At 40.4% G+C, this 23,315-nt stretch overlaps 2 protein-coding genes across 7 annotated transcripts in view; one reads left to right on the top strand and one right to left on the bottom strand.

The window, feature by feature from the left end:
- LOC132916126 (transcription factor cwo) overlaps positions 1-22,994 on the top strand; it is a 39,288-nt gene extending 16,294 nt beyond the window's left edge. Inside the window, exons 1-5 of one of the 5 annotated variants that reach the window (XM_060975926.1) lie at positions 6,178-6,221; positions 7,099-7,228; positions 20,163-20,346; positions 20,748-20,984; positions 21,148-22,994. In XM_060975926.1, the coding sequence (XP_060831909.1) occupies positions 6,193-6,221; positions 7,099-7,228; positions 20,163-20,346; positions 20,748-20,984; positions 21,148-21,725 (1,158 nt within the window). In that variant the 5' untranslated portion in view covers positions 6,178-6,192 and the 3' untranslated portion in view covers positions 21,726-22,994. Of the gene's footprint in view, positions 1-6,177; positions 6,222-7,098; positions 7,229-18,901; positions 19,556-20,162; positions 20,347-20,747; positions 20,985-21,147 lie in introns of those variants that run through there. The other 4 variants (XM_060975924.1, XM_060975929.1, XM_060975927.1 and 1 more) reach the window with 4 other exon arrangements.
- LOC132916122 (DNA-directed RNA polymerase II subunit Rpb4-like) overlaps positions 1-23,315 on the bottom strand; it is a 346,958-nt gene that overhangs the window by 76,907 nt on the left and 246,736 nt on the right. The window lies entirely within an intron of this gene.

Genomic DNA, 23,315 nt, shown 5'->3' with positions numbered 1-23,315 from the left:
GAGTCAGCCAATGCTGTGGGTGCAACCATATGTGAAAGTGACAGCACGCACGGACAGAGCCAAGCAAGGTGGTGGGCAGTAAGGTCGACGAAGGACGTCGCGAACCGCAGGTACAGTTGGCGGTCTTTCGTGCTTGGATTTCGAGCCAATTAAAATCCAGATCGTAATTAAGGTCATGCGTGATTTCGACGGTTGTTTAGAAATGTCCGCATTAACCAGACTCCAACCGTAGCCCCGTTATTACGAGGACGCTAATCGAAACGAAAACGAAAGAGCTGACTCGGACATTCGCCCGTTGAATACGTTTTATAAATATAAGACGATTTAATAAATAATCAAAGTTGCTTGTTGATTCGCGCATTCTCCATTCTCCATTATTTAAACAACTTCGATTGAATTTTTTTGTCGTATGTATAAGATTATAAAATTTAGATGAAAATCCATACGAACATGCGTTTGTTTTTTCAAGATCGAGAACGTATTGACCACAACTAGAAGAATGTAACTCGCAATGTTTATTTCGATATCCGTGAAGTTTGTTTTATCCGTGCGAAACACTCACCAGCATTCCATTTTCTTAAGACAAACAAGGAAGCGTGTCCGTTGGTGCGTCGTGTCGGTACGAGGTTGCATCCTCTCGACCTCCTTTTTTGGACTTCCTTTTCTGTTTGGCCCGATTACCGACACACTAGGACAATCAAAAACGGTTCGCGTGCATGAACGTGTTACGTCACGAGTAGAGTTTGCTGCACGCCGAGCGGAGAGTTCGCGGATATTCTTGTGCCGATGGGCGGATCCGTGTAATTGCAGCCGCTATTAATGGAGAGTAACTCGAAGTCTCGTTACGAAATCACAGCTCCGTCCATCCTGCGCTTTCGCGCGCACCTGATGAATGCCACCGTAATTCGCCGGATGCCAGAAAGAAAAAAAAAAAAGAAAAAAAATTCTCGTCGCACGTGTGGCGCACGGGTAACGGAACCCAGATAGAATTCACGGATACCAGCGTTTTGCAACTGTCGTTGGACTTTTAATGTAAGCTAATCATTGCGCAATCTCGCAACACGTGAACTGTGCCAGTTCGAAACGAGCACGGCCACGAAAACGGCGATGAATTAATAAATTATCGTGGTTCGAGGCACAAACAATTTTTGGCCTCTACGTATATATACGAAACATCGGTGAAAAATTTGACCCTAATCCTTAGGGTGCAATAAACTAATTCTGACCTAGAAACCTCGTTCAAACGAAAGAATGGTAAAACATTATTGCTGGCAGAAATGAAAGATAAGAGTAGCAACAAATATCATTAATAAATCTATCGGAATATATATGCAATATATATAAAATATTGTGTTTTATTTTGCTGTCGTAATTTGTAAATAATATTGGAAGTGATACCAAACTTTTAAGCAGCAATGCGTTCATCGAATTTGAAAAGACGGTACCACGAATGTTAGGTTACCTTTGGCACTGATTCAGTCTGGAAATGTTGTCCCAGCGGGCGGAGGAAATTAATTTTGCTAATTGTACCTTTCTGATTCAGCCGACTTACGATAGAGATGAAAAACGAACCGCGAGGCATATTCGTGATATTTTTGGTTCCCGTGATTCATATTTCGATATTAATATCGGGTCGTGTTACAGTTTCGAAGTTTGGAAACTTGAAATTGCTATATTTCGCAAGTTCTACGATTTAATTATCTTTTACCAGGAACGCTCCTACGAAATTGGGTCGAATTCTTCGCCTAACTGCCTTGAAAATTACTCCATCAAACCCTTCATACGCGGAAGATATCTACAATCGAACATAGTTTCGCGTAAAAAATGGAAATTTTAACGAGTTATTAAGCTTCAACAATTTCGTCGAGTATTCAAATAAAAATTCCGAACTTTCCATTCGGAGATCAACGTGGTTACACGGACAGTTCTGCGTTTACTTACGAAAGCGTACAGACGACGAAGAGGTGCGTGCAGGAATGGATGTACAGGTGTGCGTCGACGAACAGTGTGCAAGCGGTGCAAAAAATAAAGAAGAAGAAAGGGGGAACCGGAGTCACATGTCGGAAAATGTCAACCACGTGCAGATACACGAGGTTTCTCGCCTGTAACACGTTCAACGTGCTCGTGCTCGTGCAAGAAACGATGCAGAAAATTGTTTCAGATAATTTACTTGCGTGTTACATCATTTACATCTCAGCGAAGCGTGTGGAAAAAAATAGATACCGTGTAACGAACCGCCTGCTTGTCGATGAAGCCAAGGACGTTGTCTTGTTGTTTTTTTTTTGGTCGAAAAACACGTAATGGGTATCGAACTGCGAGAGAGTTTAGCTTGTTTCACATACGTATTTCTGCCGAGTACGCTCTATCCTTATTAACATTTTTATTATGATGGCATTCTTAATTTAACACTAGAGTTATTGACCTATGTGTGCGTTTAAAAATACGGTACATAGATAATTATAATTATAGTGGTACGATGAAAATAAATAGGTATACATAAATACCTTGGATGAATAACAGCTATATCTTGTTTTAGTATAGCGTTGCGAACGCCTTTGATCTACCGATATTTAAACCTTGTTAGTGGATGAAGCTGATTCTTCGATCGTCTTTTAATTATTTTAATCGATAATAGAATCAGCGATAGAAATTTAGAACGGATTCGATCGAGAAAGTTTCGAGCCAGTTCTAAGTACGTTTCTCTATGTACGTTAATCGTAATCACCTGCAATGGTTTAAATTTTCGACATCGTCTAGTGGTCAGAATCCGCTATTACGCGTCGCATCATCATCGTCATTACATTTCGGTGTTGCAGCTACGTAAATAGATTGTTCGCAAATTGACAGCAAATGTCAAAGCGTGAAAGTAATATCATTAGTGGTTAAAGCGTTGCTAAGCATTACATAGACAACGGTACGTGGCTGTACGATAATCGCTCGACAATAATGCGTTCCTTTCATTACACAAATTATACGCGACGCGATTAGCCGTGAAATTTCTCTATCGTGAATTCTGCTTCGGAGCTGCGCGACGAATAACAATAAAGAAACTTAATTTTATCGATTGGTGTACGTATAATTATATATCGATGTTCAAACATTGGTTTAAGGTTTTTTTTTAGTGCAATGATATGCAACATTGAATTAAACGATCTTCATTCACACGATACGAATAATCGTTGAACGTAATTTGGTTAATAAACTTCATTAACCGATATCTTCCATCGTCGTAACGCTTCATTAATTTTTTACCAAAGAATCTCTTGCGTAATGAATTCGTAAATAACCGGGATCCGCCTTGAAACGAAATTAAGAAAAATAGAAATTTTGTATAATATTGCCATCGCTATGTTAAATGCGCTAAACAAGGTTATTAAAGCGAATACGGAATTCTTATGCGAAATATTTTACCGTTAACGCGAAGCGAGGAGGAAAAAGAAGAAGATGCGACTGTTTTTCTTTCTCCTTGATCGCAAGAATCTCGCGTCTGTTTAACTCGTCGTATGTGTTACGTGATCGACCCAATGTTTAACACGAGCCGAGAAAGAGTTGGCACGTGTCGCGTCGACGGAATGTTATGTACAATTCCGCTACGAGGATATTGTCTTTATATAGCGCATAGCCTTCGGCGTAAAATGATTCTTAGTACGCATTTTAGATTTATAAACTGGAAAAACAAAAAGAAAAAAGAAAGAAGAAAAAAGAGCAACAAGGAAACTCGCTCGACTACAAGAAATTATTACCCAAATAGGTAATTTATTTACTCGCACGTTCTGATGCTAATATACTTTTATCTTGTTTTCGATCTTACCTTGCGAAACAGATAAATGTTCCTAGAAATTTACACTTTTAAGAAGAACAAACAAAATCTTACGTTCTTACCAGCGCAGCATATTGCGATGTAAGAAGGTAAGGTACATCGTTCTACTTGCACTTGCCTGCCAGGCAACGATATTTTGTTTATTGTAGCCTAGCAAGGCTCGTACCTCAGCCGGTACTACGTATTGAGTCATTCTAGACACCCAGCTTTAATTATGTGTGCATAGTAATTAGCTAGTGCAACCGTTTGTGTATTCAACTATTCGCTATGGCGTAAGCTTAATTTGGAACGTCAGCCGTCACGCTTTGCAGTCGTTCGAAAAATACCGTTTACGTCTTAACAAAGGCATTATTGCATAACAAATTCCTCTTACACAATGCTTGTATCAAATAAATAATATTAACGAATCGACAAGTTACGAGTTGTAGGTTGTAGGGATTTTTTTTTTTTATAATCGAAAGCTCCAATTTTGAGCATAGAAAGCTTCGTATCTCCGATCAGAGTACCAAGTTTCTTGGAATTTTTTAATTCTTTTGTTCTTAGGTGCTTCTTAGAAACGTTTTCTTTCATCGTCAAACCTTTTACCGTGATGCAAGAAAATTGATCAATGCCGATAACTTGTAACATTTTACTATGAACATCGCTTGAATTATATGCAAGAAAGTTGATCGTTTGATAGCGTTAAAAAATTCGAAACCGTTTAAAGTTTCCACGTAATTAATTATTCTTACCGTATTGGTACATAACACAGTTGCATTTGCGATGTAAAAGGAAAACAGGAGCTAGCACGTTTTTATTCGGTCTCACCGCATTGTAATCGTTTCCTCGTCGATGACTGGTAAACGAGCTGTGACGGAAACCATTAGACGTTTGCCCGCTGAAAATCACGATTTCTTGCATCCATGTTGTGTGTGTATAGCGTGATTTAATTTGTAGTTATTCAACAAATTATCAAGTATCAAGCAAGTAATCTTGTCGGACAATTTTTCAATTAAAAAACTTCGTACGACATCGAAGCGTACAATGGTGAATGAGATCGAAGAGAATGCTCTGCGAATAACTTGGAAGAGAATATTTACTGAATAATCCTTCTATTAATATCATCTAGCTGTTTCGGTACGTACAACGTTTCCTTCTGATAATGGGCCATAGTTTGGAGGAAATTCCAAAATTAACCGATTATATCGGGTATTTTTATAGATGAATTATGGTGGAATTTTTTAAAGAAGTTCTATAGAAAAAGTTGCATCTTTAAAAGCTGTTTAACATCGATCAACGTTTGCATAGTATAACTTGTAATATAATAATATTACGGGTAATATAATTGCACCAAAAAAGTAAGAAACACGGGTAACTTTAAATATCTTAACGATTCTCGAAAAATGAAAAATACTAGACGAAACGTTTTAATTGCGTTTTATTAGAGTACCGACAAATTTTGTTATCCGTTTCAGATATTCGCCGTTTTTAAAAGCTGTTTAACATCGATCAACGTTTGCATAGTATAACTTGTAATATAATAATATTATGGGTAATATAATTGCATCAAAAAAGTAAGAAACACGGGTAACTTTAAATATCTTAACGCATCTCGAAAAATGAAAAATACTAGACGAAACGTTTTAATTACGTTTTATTAGAGTACCGACAAATTTTGTTATCCGTTTCAGATATTCGCCGTTTATGTATGTATTACTTATTCATCGACGATCTGTCCGATCCTATACCTAGCGCTCGACTCTGTTAATTCGTTCGAAAGCTACGTTTTGCCCTACATTAGCGAGGATGATTCTCTTTAGACCTTATTGTATCGTTGCGATTCGATGCTGTTTGAACGCGACGAATCGCGGATATCTGAGAACCTTTAAGCTGTTCCTCAATATTTATGTGGATGGGAAAACGGGGGTATCGTTAAGGCTGTCGTAGCGTTCGGTCAGCTGCACGGTGAACCGGTGTCAGCTGCAACTTTTACGCGGTACGACATTGCCGGTGTTATCAATAATGCGCGGATACTCGTGCCTTTTCCGTCGACTCTATTTACAGCAAGAAATCTATAACGGGGCAGAGGACGTGGACGTGTCGGGTTATTGACTGAAACGTTTGCTCCGTAGTTCGAAACGTTACGTAAAGTGTGCGCCTATAGCTGCGGCCGAGCTGGATGGACGACGATCATTTCCGCCTAGAGAAATTCCGCGAGTAACGCGCCGATCGATGAACACGTGCTCGACATCTGGTAACTCGTCCGCATCGCGGAACTTCGTTCCATTTACCCATTGATTCTTCAAACTCGTTCGGATTAATCGACTCGTTCGAATTCGAGCTACTCGAAGCAAGTAACGACTCGACTAACGATAACGAGAATAGAAACTTGAATGGATATTTCAAGACAAGTAAATAACAGGTTCGTATACATTTGTCAAAATGTTTCAATTTACTGGAACCTTGAAGTTGCTTGCGATTTATTATACATGTACGTTCTTGCCTGTTATATGTATCTATCGTATACATTTTTATAAATTAAAATTTCTAACATACGCCGAAACGTTTACTTCTTGTACATTACGATGCGCATAATTCAGGCACGAGGTTTCCAAGAATTTGTTTTTTATCATTTAGTCAAATATCTGACAAACGATCTCCGCGAATCGTGAAAATTATAAATTTCTTATAATTCCAACGATCCCTAGAAGTCATAAAGTACTGTCCGGTAATAAATCACAAGCCCGTCGTTCGAAGAAGAATTCGCATATGTTTGCGAGTCGAGTAATCGTAATTGAGAAAATCAGTTTTACGGCCGTGTGTTTTGTTAGCTCGCACGATCGTGGTGATCCGCGTTTTTCAACATTTTGCAACGATCCATTTCTGGCTGGATCTCGAGCAGCATTTTTCGAGAGTTTTACGAACCTTCCACGTTTCTACTAAAACTCGCACGAATGTGAAAGCGACGAGAGTTATTCGAACACGACATCCTTTCTGCTGTCGCTGTGCCATTGTTCACGGAACTGTCGCGGGAAATTTCTTTTCGTCGGAGCACCATGCGTCACGGTGCAATCGCGACAGGAATTCACGATCTTTACGTGACTGTCGTTACGAAATTCCAAGGATCGAATTTTGAAATCGTTTCACCTTATATCTCGCCCATTAGGGACTAAACGTTGAAACAACCCGTAAAAGTTGTGTAAACGCAATATTATCCACGTAATATTATTAGCAATATACGAGGAACAAAGAGAGCGAATTAGACTCTGGTATAAATGGATGCTATGTTTTGTTTGCAGTCTGGATGCTAGATCTTGCAAGGACGAAATATACAGGATGGGAATAGGCGCTGGATATTGCGAAGGAAACTTGAACTTTGCTACAGCCTCCGAGGATGACGAGGTTTATACCAAGAAGAAGGTTTCTAGGGTGAGTCGTTTTGTCTTCTCTTTGTATTATTCACCGTGTCATCTTTGTTTTCTTCCCAAGATTCGGAAGAAATTGAAAGAAAGAGACTATGCTAGTCTAGCGGTTTGGAACTGTAGTAACCGCGATATGTATCAATCTTCGCAAGTTCGTACACGGCACGGGGACCGGAAAGGCCGCAGTAAGATCCGTCGCTCGAGGAACCGGTATTTAGGCCAGCATAGAGAAAGGTTTTCCGTGTTTTCGAATCGACTGGTGATGCAACAGCTGGTTGCCGCCGATGACGGTCACATTTCTCGAAAACGAGGGTTGCGACATCGCGTCTGGGCGAAATTGGTTTCAGCATGGCGTTGTATACCTTGGCCAAACTTACAAAAGCCTTTCTTATTTATTATAAAATCCGTATCGAATTTCGACTTTCGATAAATTTTGGTTCGCGCGTTCCCTTCGATTCGTCGTCGATTATTCATTCAAACTCTGGTTCGGGTTACGATCGTGTTATATTAACGAGCAATACGTGCCAGAAAACGTGGCCCCTCGAAGCGCATATCGCGTCGCGAGGAATGCACCTGTTAAAGTCGTTGACGAATTATTCGGATCGCCTGGCATCGCCACGTTGTTTGGCAGTATAGCTTGATTTTACGAGCTTGGCCAGGTGTGACGGATTCTCTGCTCGGGAGTTTCCATTGCATAGGTTCGTCAGACGATATAGTACGGCTCTTTCATGAATATCTTACATGGCCGATTAACCATCACGCTAGAATTATGACATCGATATTCGTGGCTTTTTTAAATTGGTCGAACTTGCGCGAAACAAAGTAAAATTAATATTTATGCGTTTTAGAATACGTTAACGGTTTGCTCTTTTTACAATTCATATGTTTTATGTATAATCTTTTGAAACGTATCTAGAATGTACTTTTAGAATTTAAGGAAGCTGGTAATTGGACGTAAGAAACACGTTATTCGATTCTATGTGCGAGTAACGCAAGAATAAAAAAGCGTCGAATTATCTTTCTACTTTTTGCGCTTTTTGCTTTTCTTTACGAGCGTTACGAAGCCTCGACGACATAAATTCTATTTTCGCATGATACGTCGTATCTCTATATCGTAACAATAAACACAAATAGACACGAAACGAATTGATTCCAGGAAAACAGCTTGTCGCTGGTTTAAGTACGATCGCTAAACAGGTATTAGCTGGAAGAAGCTTCGATCACGCGCGTTCCAATTTACGTAGGAAAACAGAAGTACTGCTTAACCGATTGCGTGATATATATCGGAGAATATAAAACCTTAGGTAGTGGCGTGGCATTTTATCTCGATAAAAATGGCCCGATAAAACGTGACGATGATCGAAGATTCGCAAGAAGGGAGGTCGGCTTGTTCTGAATTAATATTTACACGCAACGGGCATGCGACACGCTCGTGAAACGATATCCTGTTCATTCTGTAATTGCATCGGATCACGTGCAACGAGCACGTTCGAATCTCTGGCGTCGTGTCTGGCGTGAAACGTGGGCAATGCCAGTTTTGGCAGGAGTTGCTTTGACGATTAGAGTAACGTGTCGCGGATATTAGTCGCGTTGCATCGCGCCGCGTCGCGTCGCGTCGTATCGCGTTGCGTCGAGACATCCAGCATCGTTCAAGGCAGCTTGCACAATTGCTTTTGCGTGCGTCGTTGCAGATTCACGCACGGGTAATTCCAATTCACGTGTTACTAGCTTCGAAGGAACCGACCACGTTCTCTCGTCCCCGTCGATGTCTGTCGGCGACGATCGATTCAGTTGTGGTTCGAACCACAGAGGGGTGGGTCGAACCAAGGAACTGTAATGACAGAGATCGTAAAGTAAAAATTAACGCAGCACGATGGCAGTCAAGCGACGAAGCCTTCAAAATGCTTGGTCGAAGGCGTAATAACGACGTTTTTCGTTACGCTTCTGTATAGTCTTAAAAATGATACATCACGCACAGTATGTTCGATGCTCGCATTGAAAGGAACGTGCCATCTCTGAATCGGTCGTGCCACTTTTACATAAGTCCACAGTTCACGATACACGTTCCGATCAGACGCGCACGAACAACAACGTTGTATAGTCATTAATGAAAGCGCTTTAATCGTTTGCGAAAGGCGACGCAATCTTACTGTTGATTACAACTACGACTGATAATTAGCAGGGATCCCGTTTATTTTCGTAAAGTTCCCCATGGTGATGCCATCAGTGGCGTAACAATCATTCCGATTACATTTATCATAGTAAACGTTTCGTTTTAAACGAAAGATGCCAATCGAGGCACAAACGTCGCGAATCATAGGGCTCGTAATAAACAACTTCTATTAAGTTTTACGACTCTTTGGATGAAATAAAGCGCGAAGACAGCGAGGGCAACGTACACGAGTTACATCTGCTATTTTATAAACGTTTCATAAATTTGATTTCGGTTTAAAACTCTGTCGAAACTCTCATACTTGTCGAAAGTGGGACATCGAATGCGTTCATAATGATTCGTGCATACACGCACACACACACACATACGTGTATATAAGAATTAGTAGGAAATATATTCCAAAAAGTTGGAGGTATTTATAGAATGTGTTATTTTTAGAACGTGTCTGAAATTGGAGGATAAATTTCTGCGCTTCGGTACTGGTTTCGCAATTTCTATGCTTCCTAGATCCATTATCGGTTCTCGTTCAGGAAGTGACCGTTGAGCGTGACGAAGCATCTCCTCGCGATCACGTAAACCAAACGACCGATCACGCGGATTCGCGATGCAAACGAATGCCTTCTCTCAGCGATTATAGGCGAACGTGTAACTGGGAATTCACGGCGAAAGAAATGCGGCTTTCGGTGTTCACGCGCGTACAGCTAATCGATACAAAAGTTGGGAATTTCAAGTGGCCTGCTTTCATCGCTAGGTCGCTTTATGGTAATTCGCGGATTACATTAGAATTTCAAGAGCGCCCGAGGGATTCAGTGACCCCCTAATTTTCACGCGCAACGACTTTCCAATTCCTCGTCATGTCCGAACGTCCGTACGATCGCTTCTCCAGACACGACATCTTTTTTTCAAACAAATCGAAATTACGAAAGAAATTGACGTTGAGACGCGATGAAAGCATCTTCCTCGAGAAATTCGCACAGTACAGTCAGTATTTTATCTTACTGTAGCGACGACGAACGACCGTGACGAAGTCCGTCGCGCTTTCTTTTTTCTCTTCGCTCGATGCAAAGTCAATTTAGCGACGAGACGATTCTAAGCGGTTGACCGAGGAAACGTTGTTATCGGCTTCGCGATACGTTTATTACGAACTTTGATTTGGACTAAGTTTCCGTTAAAATCGGACGACCAGTTGCGAAAGTGTCGATCGGATTGGTAACATAAGCTCACGCTTATTTTCGTGAAGACACGAGGACTTAAAAATAATTTATTTCGCGACCCGCTCGAAACGACGACGTCTCGCCTATCCTTGACTCGATTCTATGGATCGGCGCACAGTCGAGAGTCTCTCTCTCTCTCTCTCTTTCTCTCTCTCTATATCTTCGAAATCGTCGCGACTGCCAATTCAGGTTGTCAAATCGAAGCTAAGGTGAAAATCTCCGGCTCTTTATCTTCTGTTACGCAATCACCTTCGTTTTCGTGTCGTTATATAATGTCGATCGATTTCGAGAGGATCGGTGGTTGAAAACATCGGACGCCAGCGAAGTCAAGCATTTTCTTTTTTTAGTAAAGATTCTGTAATCTCGAAAGTATGTTCTCGTACTTTAGTCTTATGTCGTGATAATACCTGTTTCGATGAGAGCTTACGATCGAGATTACGGAGAAATCGTAGAGCGAAGCGAAGATACGACGTTTGAAAAATGGTGATTCGTTTGAACTGATTTGAGAATAATCGATCTACGCGTAAAACGGTATGCGTCTGTCGGAGAAATTTTGTTCCGTCTGTTACAACTTGCCGAGTGAATATCGATGTTCGTAATTTTGTTAATCGATGCTTCTCGCCAAACGCTATGGTAATTTTGATTTAAATTTTGATTTGGTTTAGTTTAAATAAATTTTCGGAAGTTTTTTAAAATTAGAAAATAACCGATTGATAAAAATGCAAAAATATATAAAGCTCGAGTTATTAAAACTATTCTCTGAAGCGTATTTTTAAGGAGGTGACGATGCGAGTAAAAATGGGGTGCGAAAGGGGAACCGCGGTTTGGCTCGAATTTATCGATAAGTTGAATTTATCAACGTTACCTACCCAATTTTCCACGAGAACGATGTACGAAAATATTCGATATTTTATGTTTCTTTCCTCTTGAATTTCTTTCGACGCTATCAGTGATACCTTGTGACCTGTTTTTGACATGTTTCGTACTCGGATTAAGTTGCTGCTTGATTAACATCTCGATAAAACCAGGTTGTCAGATAAACTCTCTTGTAATAAACACGACGATTGTTCCACGTTAGAGATATCAAGGTATTCAGATACTTCTGCTTGAAAAATTCAATCGACGTTTTATTGTACACAAATTTCGACGACGAGAGGATTAATCAGTCGTACTCCAGTTATTTTGAAATTACCATGCGTACTTTTCCATTGCTTGTTACCGATCGAATATTATGTTACTATATTGCGAATCGAATAATTCTAAGAGTTTGTTTTTACTTGTTATACGTTTTTGCGTATATCGATCGTTGCATACATATCGAATCACCAGGAGAAGGATACAGGTGATAAGGTAAAAAATAGACAGGGTGTTTCTTAATCCCCTACTCCAGTAAATGGTAATTTTCCATAATAGTCTTCTAAAGAATAATTTCCCACGTGCTGAATTCCCGTCGCTCAAACGAACACGTTATATAAGGGAATCGACATTTACGACTTTCACAGATTTTTATTTACATTTTAATTACTGTCATGCAAACATTTAATTATGATTAATAGGTATAATTGTTTAAATAAATCTGTTGCTACGATAATTTTATCGTATTTAATTATCTTATCGTTTCTTGCAATTATCCAGAATTTGATACAATTGATAAAATAAGAATACCTATTCGCTTTTAATTTTCGCAGATATCTCATAATTAATAGTTTCTTCTTTTTTTCTTTAGCTGTGTCATTCCTCTAGAAAACCATGTTTAAATATAAATAATTAGATAGATACAGTCTTACATAGATATAGATAGAAATGATTTATTTCCTAATGAATTAACACTCGATCCAATTGATTATCTTATCCGTTTCATTATTTAGGATTAAATACGATGGAATCGAGAATCGAATCGTAACCTTCGGAATGGTTTGGTGAATGCAAGGTTCTTCGATGAATTTCCCAGAAGTATGGTTTACACGTGGTCGTTTTTTCTTCTGACCGATGCACGACGTGTCGCGGATGTGCTCGATGGCACGAACGTGATTTTCACACCACCGTAACGTTTCACGCGGGGAAATACCTGACCGGATTCTCGGTCATGGCTTCGGCAGTGAGTCAGGGTCTCGATACAGCTTCTACGTCATCGGGTGTTACCACGGGCCAATGACGATCCCCAAGCGCGTACTCTGCTCGCGATTAAACCGTCTAAGATTAGGCGATGCTTCTTTGGCTTTGCTTTTTATAGTGTTCGCTCGTCGAACAAGAAGAATATTTCAAACATACTGTTCACACGCTACAAGATAAATATTTGCTACGAGTATACGTACCCTTTTTTCCTTTCGCGTTTTTTCATTTTTTTTTTTTTCATCGACTCCTATTTTTTTGCACAACCTAGAAAATACTCGAAGTTTGCTATAAGTTTTTATGTCGTCTGGAGTATTGGCATTCCTTCGTTCGTATGGAATCAACATACGTACAATAAAATCAACGTTTGCTCACTAATTCAATTTTCATACTTTCGAAACGATCGACGTTTTATCGCGTATTTAAAGTGTAAACGATCGGAAAGCTAAATAATTTTCTGTGTATGTAATGAACCTTGGCCACGCGAATGCACGCGAAAGAAGTGAAATACACGTTTCAATTATTATCAAGTTACGCTGTTCTTAATCGCTTTCTTCCTAAATTTCGTGACTTTTATCTTGTTTTTTTCAATCAAATTGATATTATTCAAATATCGTAGGTATCGGACCTTGCTCGACGCTCAATATTAACAACATATTGGTTTTTGGAATAACCAATAAGTTTATGGCGGAGCAACAAGAATTAACCTATTTATATTTATACAATACGTTTCACGGAAATTATTATCAAGTTACGCTGTTCTTAATCGCTTTCTTCCTAAATTTCGTGACTTTCATCTTGTTTTTTTCAATCAAATTGATATTATTCAAATATCGTAGGTATCGGACCTTGCTCAACGCTCAATATTAACAACATATTGGTTTTTGGAATAACCAATAAGTTTATGGCGGAGCAACAAGAATTAACCTATTTATATTTATATAACACGTTTCACGTAAATTATTATCAAGTTACGCTGTTCTTAATCGCTTTCTTCCTAAATTTCATGACTTTTATCTTGTTTTTTTTTTTTCAATCAAATTGATATTATTCAAATATCGTAGGTATTGGACCTTGCTCAACGCGCAATATTAACAACATATTGGTTTTTGGAATAACCAATAAGTTTATGGCGGAGCAACAAGGACTAACCTATTTATATTTATATAACACGTTTCACGGAAATTATTATCAAGTTACGCTGTTCTTAATCGCTTTCTTCCTAAATTTCGTGACTTTTATCTTGTTTTTTTCAATCAAATTGATACTATTCAAATATCGTAGGTATCGAAACTTGCTCAACACGCAATATTAACAACATATTGGTTTTTGGAATAACCAATAAGTTTATGGCGGAGCAACAAGAATTAACCTATTTATATTTATACAACACGTTTCACGGAAATTATTATCAAGTTACGCTGTTCTTAATCGCTTTCTTCCTAAATTTCATCACTTTCATCTTTTTTTTTTTTTTTCAATCAAATTGATATTATTCAAATATCGTAGGTATTGGAATTTGCCCAACTCGCAATATTAACAACATATTGGTTTTTGGAATAACCAATAAGTTTATGGCGGAGTAACAAGGATTAACCTATTTAATTAAAAGCTATTTAACTGACGTAGTGATCAGATATATATATATACGCTTTTCTTTACTCAACCATATTTTCTTACCTAACCGCTCCTGTTCTATGTCTTTCACGCGAACAACAAACAGTAGCGGTCTCTCGGTAGATGTTCCGTTTCCTTGTCTGTTTTGCACGTGACAATCGAGATAATGCGAGTCACGCGCCTCTGCAAGTTTTCTGAAACTTCGTAGAGTGGCGTAGAGTAAGTACGTTTATCCGTGTTTCGAAGAAAACCTGTTCGTATGAAAAAGTCTTTAGCTTATCTCTTTATGCAGATCGTATTTTCATTCTCGTGCTTCGAAATGATTAGTTGTTTGTGAAACGGAGTAACACGGCCAGAAAATCGTTTTGTCCCTCGTTGGACGCTCGAAGAAAAACGTTCACGAAGCGATGATTATCGGTAGCGACCCAAATAATAATATCACTGGCGTAGAAACGATGTGCGCGAACTTATTCGTGTTCCATAAGAGCAGCGACCTCTCCTATGTCGTTCAAGTTACAAACGTTGTGACACAAATTTTACAGAATTCGCGTGTCACCGTTAAAAAGATTTCCAGAGTTACAAAGTACCCTGCTTTCGCTCAACGTTCTAAGTTTAGAAAGTACTTTTCTTTTAGTCTCGTTTAGTTTGGTAGAGAGATGAACTTAGATTAGAAAAATTGAATTTTACGATATTCGATATTTAACAATAAGTTTTTATTTCGAATTTCCATTTTCAAATTTACTTACCTCTACTTATAATATAGAGAGGTTATTACCTCTTACTTTTTAACCTTATCGTTCTTTTCGTTTAGCGATACTTTTAACGTTCCGCCATTTTAAAAATTGTCTCTAGAGACAATATTTACTTCCTAATCTATTAGATGCAGTTATTTGACTTTAACGAGCATTTAAATTTACATTCGAAACGTTTTCATAAGTTATGTTTAAAGTTCCTAACATCGAACATTGACTGCTATTATTTCTTAAAATAGAATGGTACGACTGAATAAAACGATCGTACAGACCGTGTCGCTCGACTGTTACGGATCACATAATGGTTATAGACTGAACTGGACTCGGTTATAAGCGAGATCCCTGTAAAACTAACCTTAGGTATCGTGTAATTTCATAGTTTCGTGCTAAACATAGCTGACTGAATTGAAAGGTCGCGAAATTGTATCGGAATAGAACGACAAACGAATTTCATAGCCGAGCTGAATACAATCTTCCTTCGATTCAACTTACACGCACAGACAGATAACTGTTATCTCTTCTCTTCGTTGCACCGTTGCACGTGTTACACGTTGCGTGTCACTGATTCGTCTCGCACGTGATGCCATCTAGTCACCGATTAGTCAAATTCCCCTATATTTCAACAGAATTGTCTATTTCGGCAACTACTCACTTTCCTACTTACTGAGAAACAACGATTATACGCTCTGTCCCTTTCCCGTTCCTTCGCATTTATCATTCTTCGTCTCTTATAACCTTTGTCTTTGTCTTTTGTCTTTGCAATCGAAATACGAATTTCAAAGACAAAGAAGAGATATCTTTTTCGAGCGAAATAAATGCTCTGCTCGTAACTTTTGTATTTTTCGAATATGCCAGTTATGCACATAATCGTTAAATAACTCATATATATTCGTAATGGAAATGTAACTGTATAGAAGTACGGACAAGTGAATCATTCGACGATATCGCTTGTTTGCTTTAACCGTATGAAGTACTCACTTGTTATTTTGTCTCCGGCGAAAGAAACGCACGACCGACGTGAAATTGTCGATCTTGTTACGAAATGGCTGGTTGTTCCCTATGTTTTTCGCCTGTACTGCCCCCTGCTATTCCTTATCGAGATACAAAAGGGGGAATTCGTATTTTCTTGTCACGTGTTTCGTTGGAGTTTGATTACGAACAAACGGAGCGTCACGAGGGCTTGACGTATAGACGTAACGATTGCTATGAGCTTTCTGCGAATGAGACGCAAGTGCGTCGTTATGGGATATCGTCTTGGACTTCGCGCGGTGCCATTAAACGAAGTCGATAACGGAGCTTTCTCGATAACCGATCGGAGGTTAATCATACTCCAGTGGACCGGCGCGATGCAGATTCGATTCTGGAAAATAGTGCCTCTTGGTTTGGACTTTAGTACAACCTCTATCGCGTTTCTTCACCCGCGTAAAAATCTATCAATACCATGATTCTTTATTTCGCGAACGTGTTTCCGTTTATAGCTAATACATCGTTCATATGGGATATAAAGAAGGCACTATGATTCTTGCGAACGTTGCGTTTTTGCAGAATTTATAGCCGCATTGATTGATATTAATATACGATCGGAGTGCGTGATATTAGTCAGGATACTATCGCAATATACGATTGGAATAGCAGTGTGTGTCGATCGAAGTCGAACCAACGACTAACGTTCTTTTACTCCTGGGAAATCATAATAGTTTATGTTCGTAACAAAAATAATACGTAGCCAGTTGCGTCAGGGTTGCTAAAAACAGCACGTGTCCATTCACAAGGTGTTGTTCGTAATCAGTCTCGCACGTTTGTCCTCGTAAATGTATTTTTCGCAGTCAACGTGATCATTCGTTCACCGGAGACATTAGATATGCGATATTCTAGAATTAGACGACTTATGCGAAAAGGAACGCTTCATATGCGTCGAGAGTGGCGAGTAAATAACATTTCCGTGAGAAGCTATGTAATTGTTCGTGTTACTGGTACAGTCTTATCAACAACGGAATCGGCGATTTAACCTTTGATAAACATTCGGGTCGCTTAACAATTTTTTCCAAATCATTTATATCCGTTTCTCTATCTTCGCTTAAATTTTTATTCAAACAGCATTATCATCCTCGCACGGAATTGTTCTTTTCTTCTTATCAAGGCCATTCATCTTTCCTACGTCAAGCTGTAAAGTCTTCGTAGGAAGGCACGTTTCCGGGTACAAGCGACGTGAAAAACACGTTTCGCAATAGTATATTAAAATCAACGGCTCGTGCGTTTTAGCTTTCTGGTATCCGATTTGCTTATTCAAACGAGTTGGATAACAATATATTAATGTTCGAGCGTTTTGTTTTTATATCTAATACGATGTTACGAATGATAAAAACTATCGTTTATCGAGGTAGCTACTAAAAAAGTTGTAAGACGAGAAGAGTTTCTTAAGACGTTTCTTTTATTTACCGATTAATTTACTAGTTATATTTCTGTTTATCGGTGAACTTATTGTTATCGACTCGTTATGTCGCTTGGCTCGAACTGGGCGAAGTTTTCTTTTTCATAGTTACAAAAGCGCCCAGCGTGCGGCGATCTCGGCCCAAGCGTTTTGCCAATCTAAAGAACCGTAACGTTTTTGCTGCACCGAATTACCGACCGATCTAACGGTGAACCGAACGATGCTCGATCGCGGCAAATTTTTCAGCTCGTCCAAACGATTATCGATTGGCGGATAAAGCGCACCGTTGAACCTGATGCTTTCTAGCGTGTCTTAAATACAAACATAGACTTACCCTAAGATGCTTACAGCGTTCGTTTGTTATTACCAGTGGCGATGAAGCTGCTAGATCCGGTGATACCCGGTTATCGTTTAAAAAACACCAGCAGGTCAAGCGTTTCTCGATAAACTCTGGTCATAACACAGGCTTCGATGTCAGCCGCAAAGTTCTCCCTGGTCCGGTTATATCCGGAATGCCGATAACTCGACCCCGTTAATGTGGTTCCCCAGTGATTTTTCACGATCCGGCTCCTTTCCCGGATCGCCGCGCTGTTCTCGTCGCGTCTCGTCGAATCAGCAGAAACGTCGAAGTCGAGGGTCAACGAGCAATTCTCGATTACAGTTCGCTGTACCGAGTCTGTATATCGAACGCTATAGCGTTCGTCGGATAATGCCACGAGGACGAACTCCGTGGTATCGAGTTTATTTCGTAGGATCTTCCGTTTTGTTTATTATCTTTTTCCTCGTTAAGCGTATGATAATTCGCAGCGAGGTCTGTTCCAACGATTACGATAAAACCATCGATCATTTCTCTTATAAATTGGCGTTTCGATTTCGCGTGGAGGAACATCCGATATTCCGATCTCCTTCGTTTCGTCCAACTACACAGACTTTCCTAAAATACCATTACGGCAACTGCGATCATAAACATTTGGCCAGGCTCCACGATCACGATTCCGTGGCACCGATGTAAAATAATTTATTTTATCTTGCCACGTGCGTGATTAGTCGCGGTCGGTGCATGTATCTGGTTCAAGGCGGTAATCCGCGTGCTCGTCGGTTAGAAAGAAGGCGCTCTCCTCGCGGCTCGGTCGCTGCTTTTTTTCCCCGCGGTTGGCGTTAGTAGCGATTCAGTTCGAGCCGTGTGCATCGAATGCACTCGCGTGCGAACGAAGAAAATTGCCACGGAAGAGAATTCTCGGGGCTGGCTTCCTCGGTGAAACGTGTTTCCTCACGTGTTGGGCGTTATGCATCGCGCTTACAACACGTGATAGCGGCGGCGCGGCGTCATCGTCGAAGCGGCATCTCCCTCCTCGTTAAAGGAACGTAGGCGCCGCCGGCTGTGGATCGCAGTCGTGGTCGTACCATATCGAAGCACGCATAGTGTGTCGCTGCCTTCGCGACATCGTACGAGTCGTATCGTTTCGTCTCGTTTTATCGACGGTGTCCCTCTATTTTCGTCAGTTTATACGAGACGTTGCTTTCCTTTACAACAGTATGCGCAACTCTCTGTCGTTTCTTTATGGAATATATCGTTGATCATCGTATACATAGATCGTGAAATAGAAGTTTTTTTCCTGCAGTGGATACCAGCGAAGTAACGTTCGCCGAGATTCGAATCGAGTGACGTCTTTGAAAGGGGGCGATATAGAGGCGCGATTCGTGGAAACGTTCGAACGTGCCACTTACAGCAATATTCTTGGATGTAAGATACAATTTCGTCAGGCTTCTAATTAAATTGCTAAGAGGGCCTTCTCGTATCGTGCCACCATTCCGCCAAGTTGTTCGCGCGTGCGAGTGTCTGTGATTGTACGATTGCTTGAAAACGGAACAGGACTACGGCGTATTAGTTTTCACGCGTTCTTGCGTACCGAACACGATGGTGACGCACAGTATGGACAATATTTTGAACATGCAATACTACACCGCGAATAGCCACGTCGATGCGGTAGCGCATTCACCACCGTTGAGGAAGAGACGCTGTATGAACAAAGAGGTGACATCTTATTTCATGATCGCGCGATCAATTTTCTTCTTTTTCGAAGCCGTGTCACTTTGTTTTCTCGTTTCGCCGAGCATTTTGCGTACCGTCTTTTTCGCTTCTTTTCGAACTCGAAACATCGCGAAGTTCGCTACAAATTCGAGAAATCTCGATATTTCTTACTTTTTGCCATGTTTTTCTTAGAATTTATTGTATCTTAAAGAGTGCGGCGAAACGATGTTTGTTATCGAAGAACAGTATCTACGTAGGAGGAGAATCGTGGCCATCTGTGTCGAAAGCACAAAGTGACATCTAACATCGTCCGACTCGTCATCGTCTTTTTGTATCGTGTAAACTTTCGTCAAATGCAAACGTAACGGTCTACTACACATCGGATACCACAATTATTTATCATAAATCGGAAAAATTGTTGATAACGTAACAATATTACCAATGACGTCATACGTATCGTTCGATGATATACACATGCTCTCGGAATAGCTCAATCGTGTATCATATTGTCAATTATCTTGTGGAAACGATCGCTTCGCTATCATCTTCCTTATCTTACGGAAACGGTCGAAAGTTTTAGTAACGTGTTATTTCTTTTCTCCTGTTGCAGCAAGATCCAATGTCTCATAGGATTATCGAAAAACGCAGGAGAGATCGTATGAATAATTGTTTGGCCGACTTGAGTAGGCTCATACCGGCCGAGTACTTGAAGAAAGGCCGAGGAAGAGTGGAAAAGACCGAAATCATTGAAATGGCTATACGTCACATGAAGCATCTTCAAGGTCTTCGACAAGGTACCGATCAGATTGATCGAAAAGAATAGATTAAATTTGATGTAAATTAGGCTTTGCAAAGAATGTTTGTAATTTTTTAACCGCTCAGCCATTTTTGAAACTTTGAGTAAAATTTTAAAAAATAACGCTACTTTTGCTTTATTTCCTAATGCCAGTTTTTTATTACTTTTACTTAATTTCCTAGAAGATAACGATTCTCTTACGAAAATATCCACCAATATGAAATTACACGTCCTCTGATTATCTTTCCGATAGTATAGTAGACGTACCTGGCTTTATTTCTTTAAATGGCGCGTGTTACTTAACGTTTAACGATGTCGCTTGGAGCGTGGAAATAGTTGACGTCAACTTTGGCTATATCGATAATTTATCGTATTTACAAGAATTTTATTAAATTTCAGAGTCGAAACACCCAGCCGTGACATCGGTGCACACGCATCCCGAAGACAGCGTGGACAGTGTATCGCATTCAACTATCGCGTCTACCGCGGCAGAACACTACAGGCTGGGTTTCCAAGAGTGTCTGAGCGAAACCGTGCATTTCCTCGTGGAGGTGGAGGGCTTTTTTGCCAGAGACTCTTTATGTGTTCAACTGATCAATCATTTGCAGCAGCACTGCGAAAAGATCTTAGCTACCAGTGAGTAGAAGTTCTTAGGAAATGAAATAACGAAGAGCAGCGTAAATTAGTATAGAGCAAAGTTGCTACAGACGCGTGAAAAGAAAATAGAAAACAGGGAATCGAATAAGAAATCGAAATTAATGGCGTGAGTTTTATACGATTATAAAATTCTCGATTGCAGGTGACAGGTTAGGTTTCCCTCATCCAGAGATGCCAACCGCGAACGGTATCGCGAATGGCTCTAGTTACGCGCACACCAGCATTCCAACGATGTGTCAGCCGAACGGTCATTCGGACCACGGCTCGAGCTCCGGTGCAAGTTCCTTCGGTGATCCGGAGCGTCCTCTGCGCCCAGCGATCATCCCACCGCCGACTATAGCGAGCGACGACAGCAATCATAGCAGCCATTCGCACAGTACACCGCCGAGTACCAACTGTAAGCCTTCCAACTACAAGTTCAAGAGTTCCATCAAGCAAAGGTTCTCAGCGGAGAGGATAAAATCCAGTCCCCCGCCGACCATCAACATGGAAAAACCATCCGCGTCTCACGGAGTTCCGATCTTTGCCCTTCACGACGGTGGCGCCTTCTACGTTCCGTTAACCGTCGAAGCTTCTCTGTTAAGGCCTCATCTGAACTTCATGTCGGACACCGGTCCTGACACGGTGCTTCATCCGGTCACGATATCGGTAAACTTCAACCATTCGAGTCCGCCAGTGTGGTCACACCACCATAGTCCTACGCACCAGCAACAGACATAAACGAAAGTCAGGAATCGTATGTGAACGTAACCCGATATCCTGTTTCGCTCGTTCCAACCGTCGATACACGTGTACGCGTATACGCGTGCCTTCGTACGTCTTGGATCCACGAATCCTAAATCCGCTCATGCTAAAATTGGCGTTGTCGGTATGCCGAACACCGTGTCTCGCGGTGGACGAGAAGAATGGGCGACGACGCGGATCGATCGCGCTCGCTCAAGGACACGATCGACTACCGTGCAATCATCGAACGATTCGTCCAGATGTTTCGAAGATCGTGTTCGATCGGTTCTTGGAAAAGAAACGGTCATCGTTGCACGGTGACGGCGATTTTATTTTCTTTCTGGTTCTTTAGCTTACGTTAACGTCAGAGGAACGCTGGTGTATAGCGTGTTTTAGCGTTTTACGAAGGAACGAGGTGTCGAGGATGGTTTTTTCTTTCTTTTGTATATTTACCGAGGCTGTGGGTTGTCTTAGCATTTACGAGATTTGAGAGAAAGAGCGATTCACGGAGACGTCGTTGGTAGAGATCGAGCGTTAGGGCTTGAAGGCCCGGGGTCGCTTTAGCTTCGGTGTGTTTCTCCTTTCGTCGGTATCGTCGCAGTCGAATCCCGTTCCTCCCACATTTTTTTCCCTTCTCCCTTTCTATTACGTCGATCTTTGTTTCCTTGTATCTTCTTTTTACCCGTTTCACCCTTCCCTGTGCTTCACTTTCTCTTTGTTCTTCGGCTGGACAAGCGCGTCGGGCGATGAATAAAAGTCGCAACAGTATCGAACTCGTCGAATTACGTCAATCGCAGCGTAATTAGTATTAAATAAAGATTAATCGATTTGTTTATGTTGGCGATGCAACCGAGCTACCACCGTATGAATACATATGTACGTCGAACTCTTTCGTAGCACTGGAGCCTGGATCGCCCGCAACATATTCGATCGGCCGACAAAGTTCTGTTTTCGAAACGTAAGCTAGCCGACAGAAGTGCCTACAATATTTTCAGTTAACGAATTCCATTTATGTGATCGTTCCGTATGTACGAAGATAGTGGTTTATTTCTTTTCTGCGGATAATTTTCTGTGTCACGTTCGATCGCAAGAACGATCGATTCTGCTCGGCGCCCTGGCAAACGGGCCTCGGCAATTAAAGACTGACCAAGACCTGCATTACACTAAATTCTTGTAAGATCATTGCATTAAATATATATTTGTACATACCACGTTTAGTTGTAACGTTAACGAAGAATTTATGCGGAATAAATTATATTTACCATAGCCCTTTACCTCTTATCTCATCTTCCATGATTTTCTTAGAAATGTACACGTATCCTAAACGTATTTATTATCGCCTTAACATGGTTGAAAATTGACAATATTCTCTTCAAAATTCGGTAAAATCAGGTATCTTTTAATTTTGCTTTTAATGCGATACAAATGAAATTAGAGAATCTCGATTAATTCTAATTTATAATCTAATAACCGTTTCCGTTAGGATTCGAATATTCGAAGAATTTATGCGGAATAAATTATATTTACCATAGCCCTTTACCTCTTATCTCATCTTCCATGATTTTCTTAGAAATGTACACGTATCCT

Source organism: Bombus pascuorum, chromosome 1 (genome assembly GCF_905332965.1).
Source record: "Bombus pascuorum chromosome 1, iyBomPasc1.1, whole genome shotgun sequence".
Classification (NCBI taxonomy): Eukaryota; Metazoa; Arthropoda; class Insecta; order Hymenoptera; family Apidae; genus Bombus; species Bombus pascuorum.
This window is presented reverse-complemented; position numbering and strand designations above follow the sequence as displayed.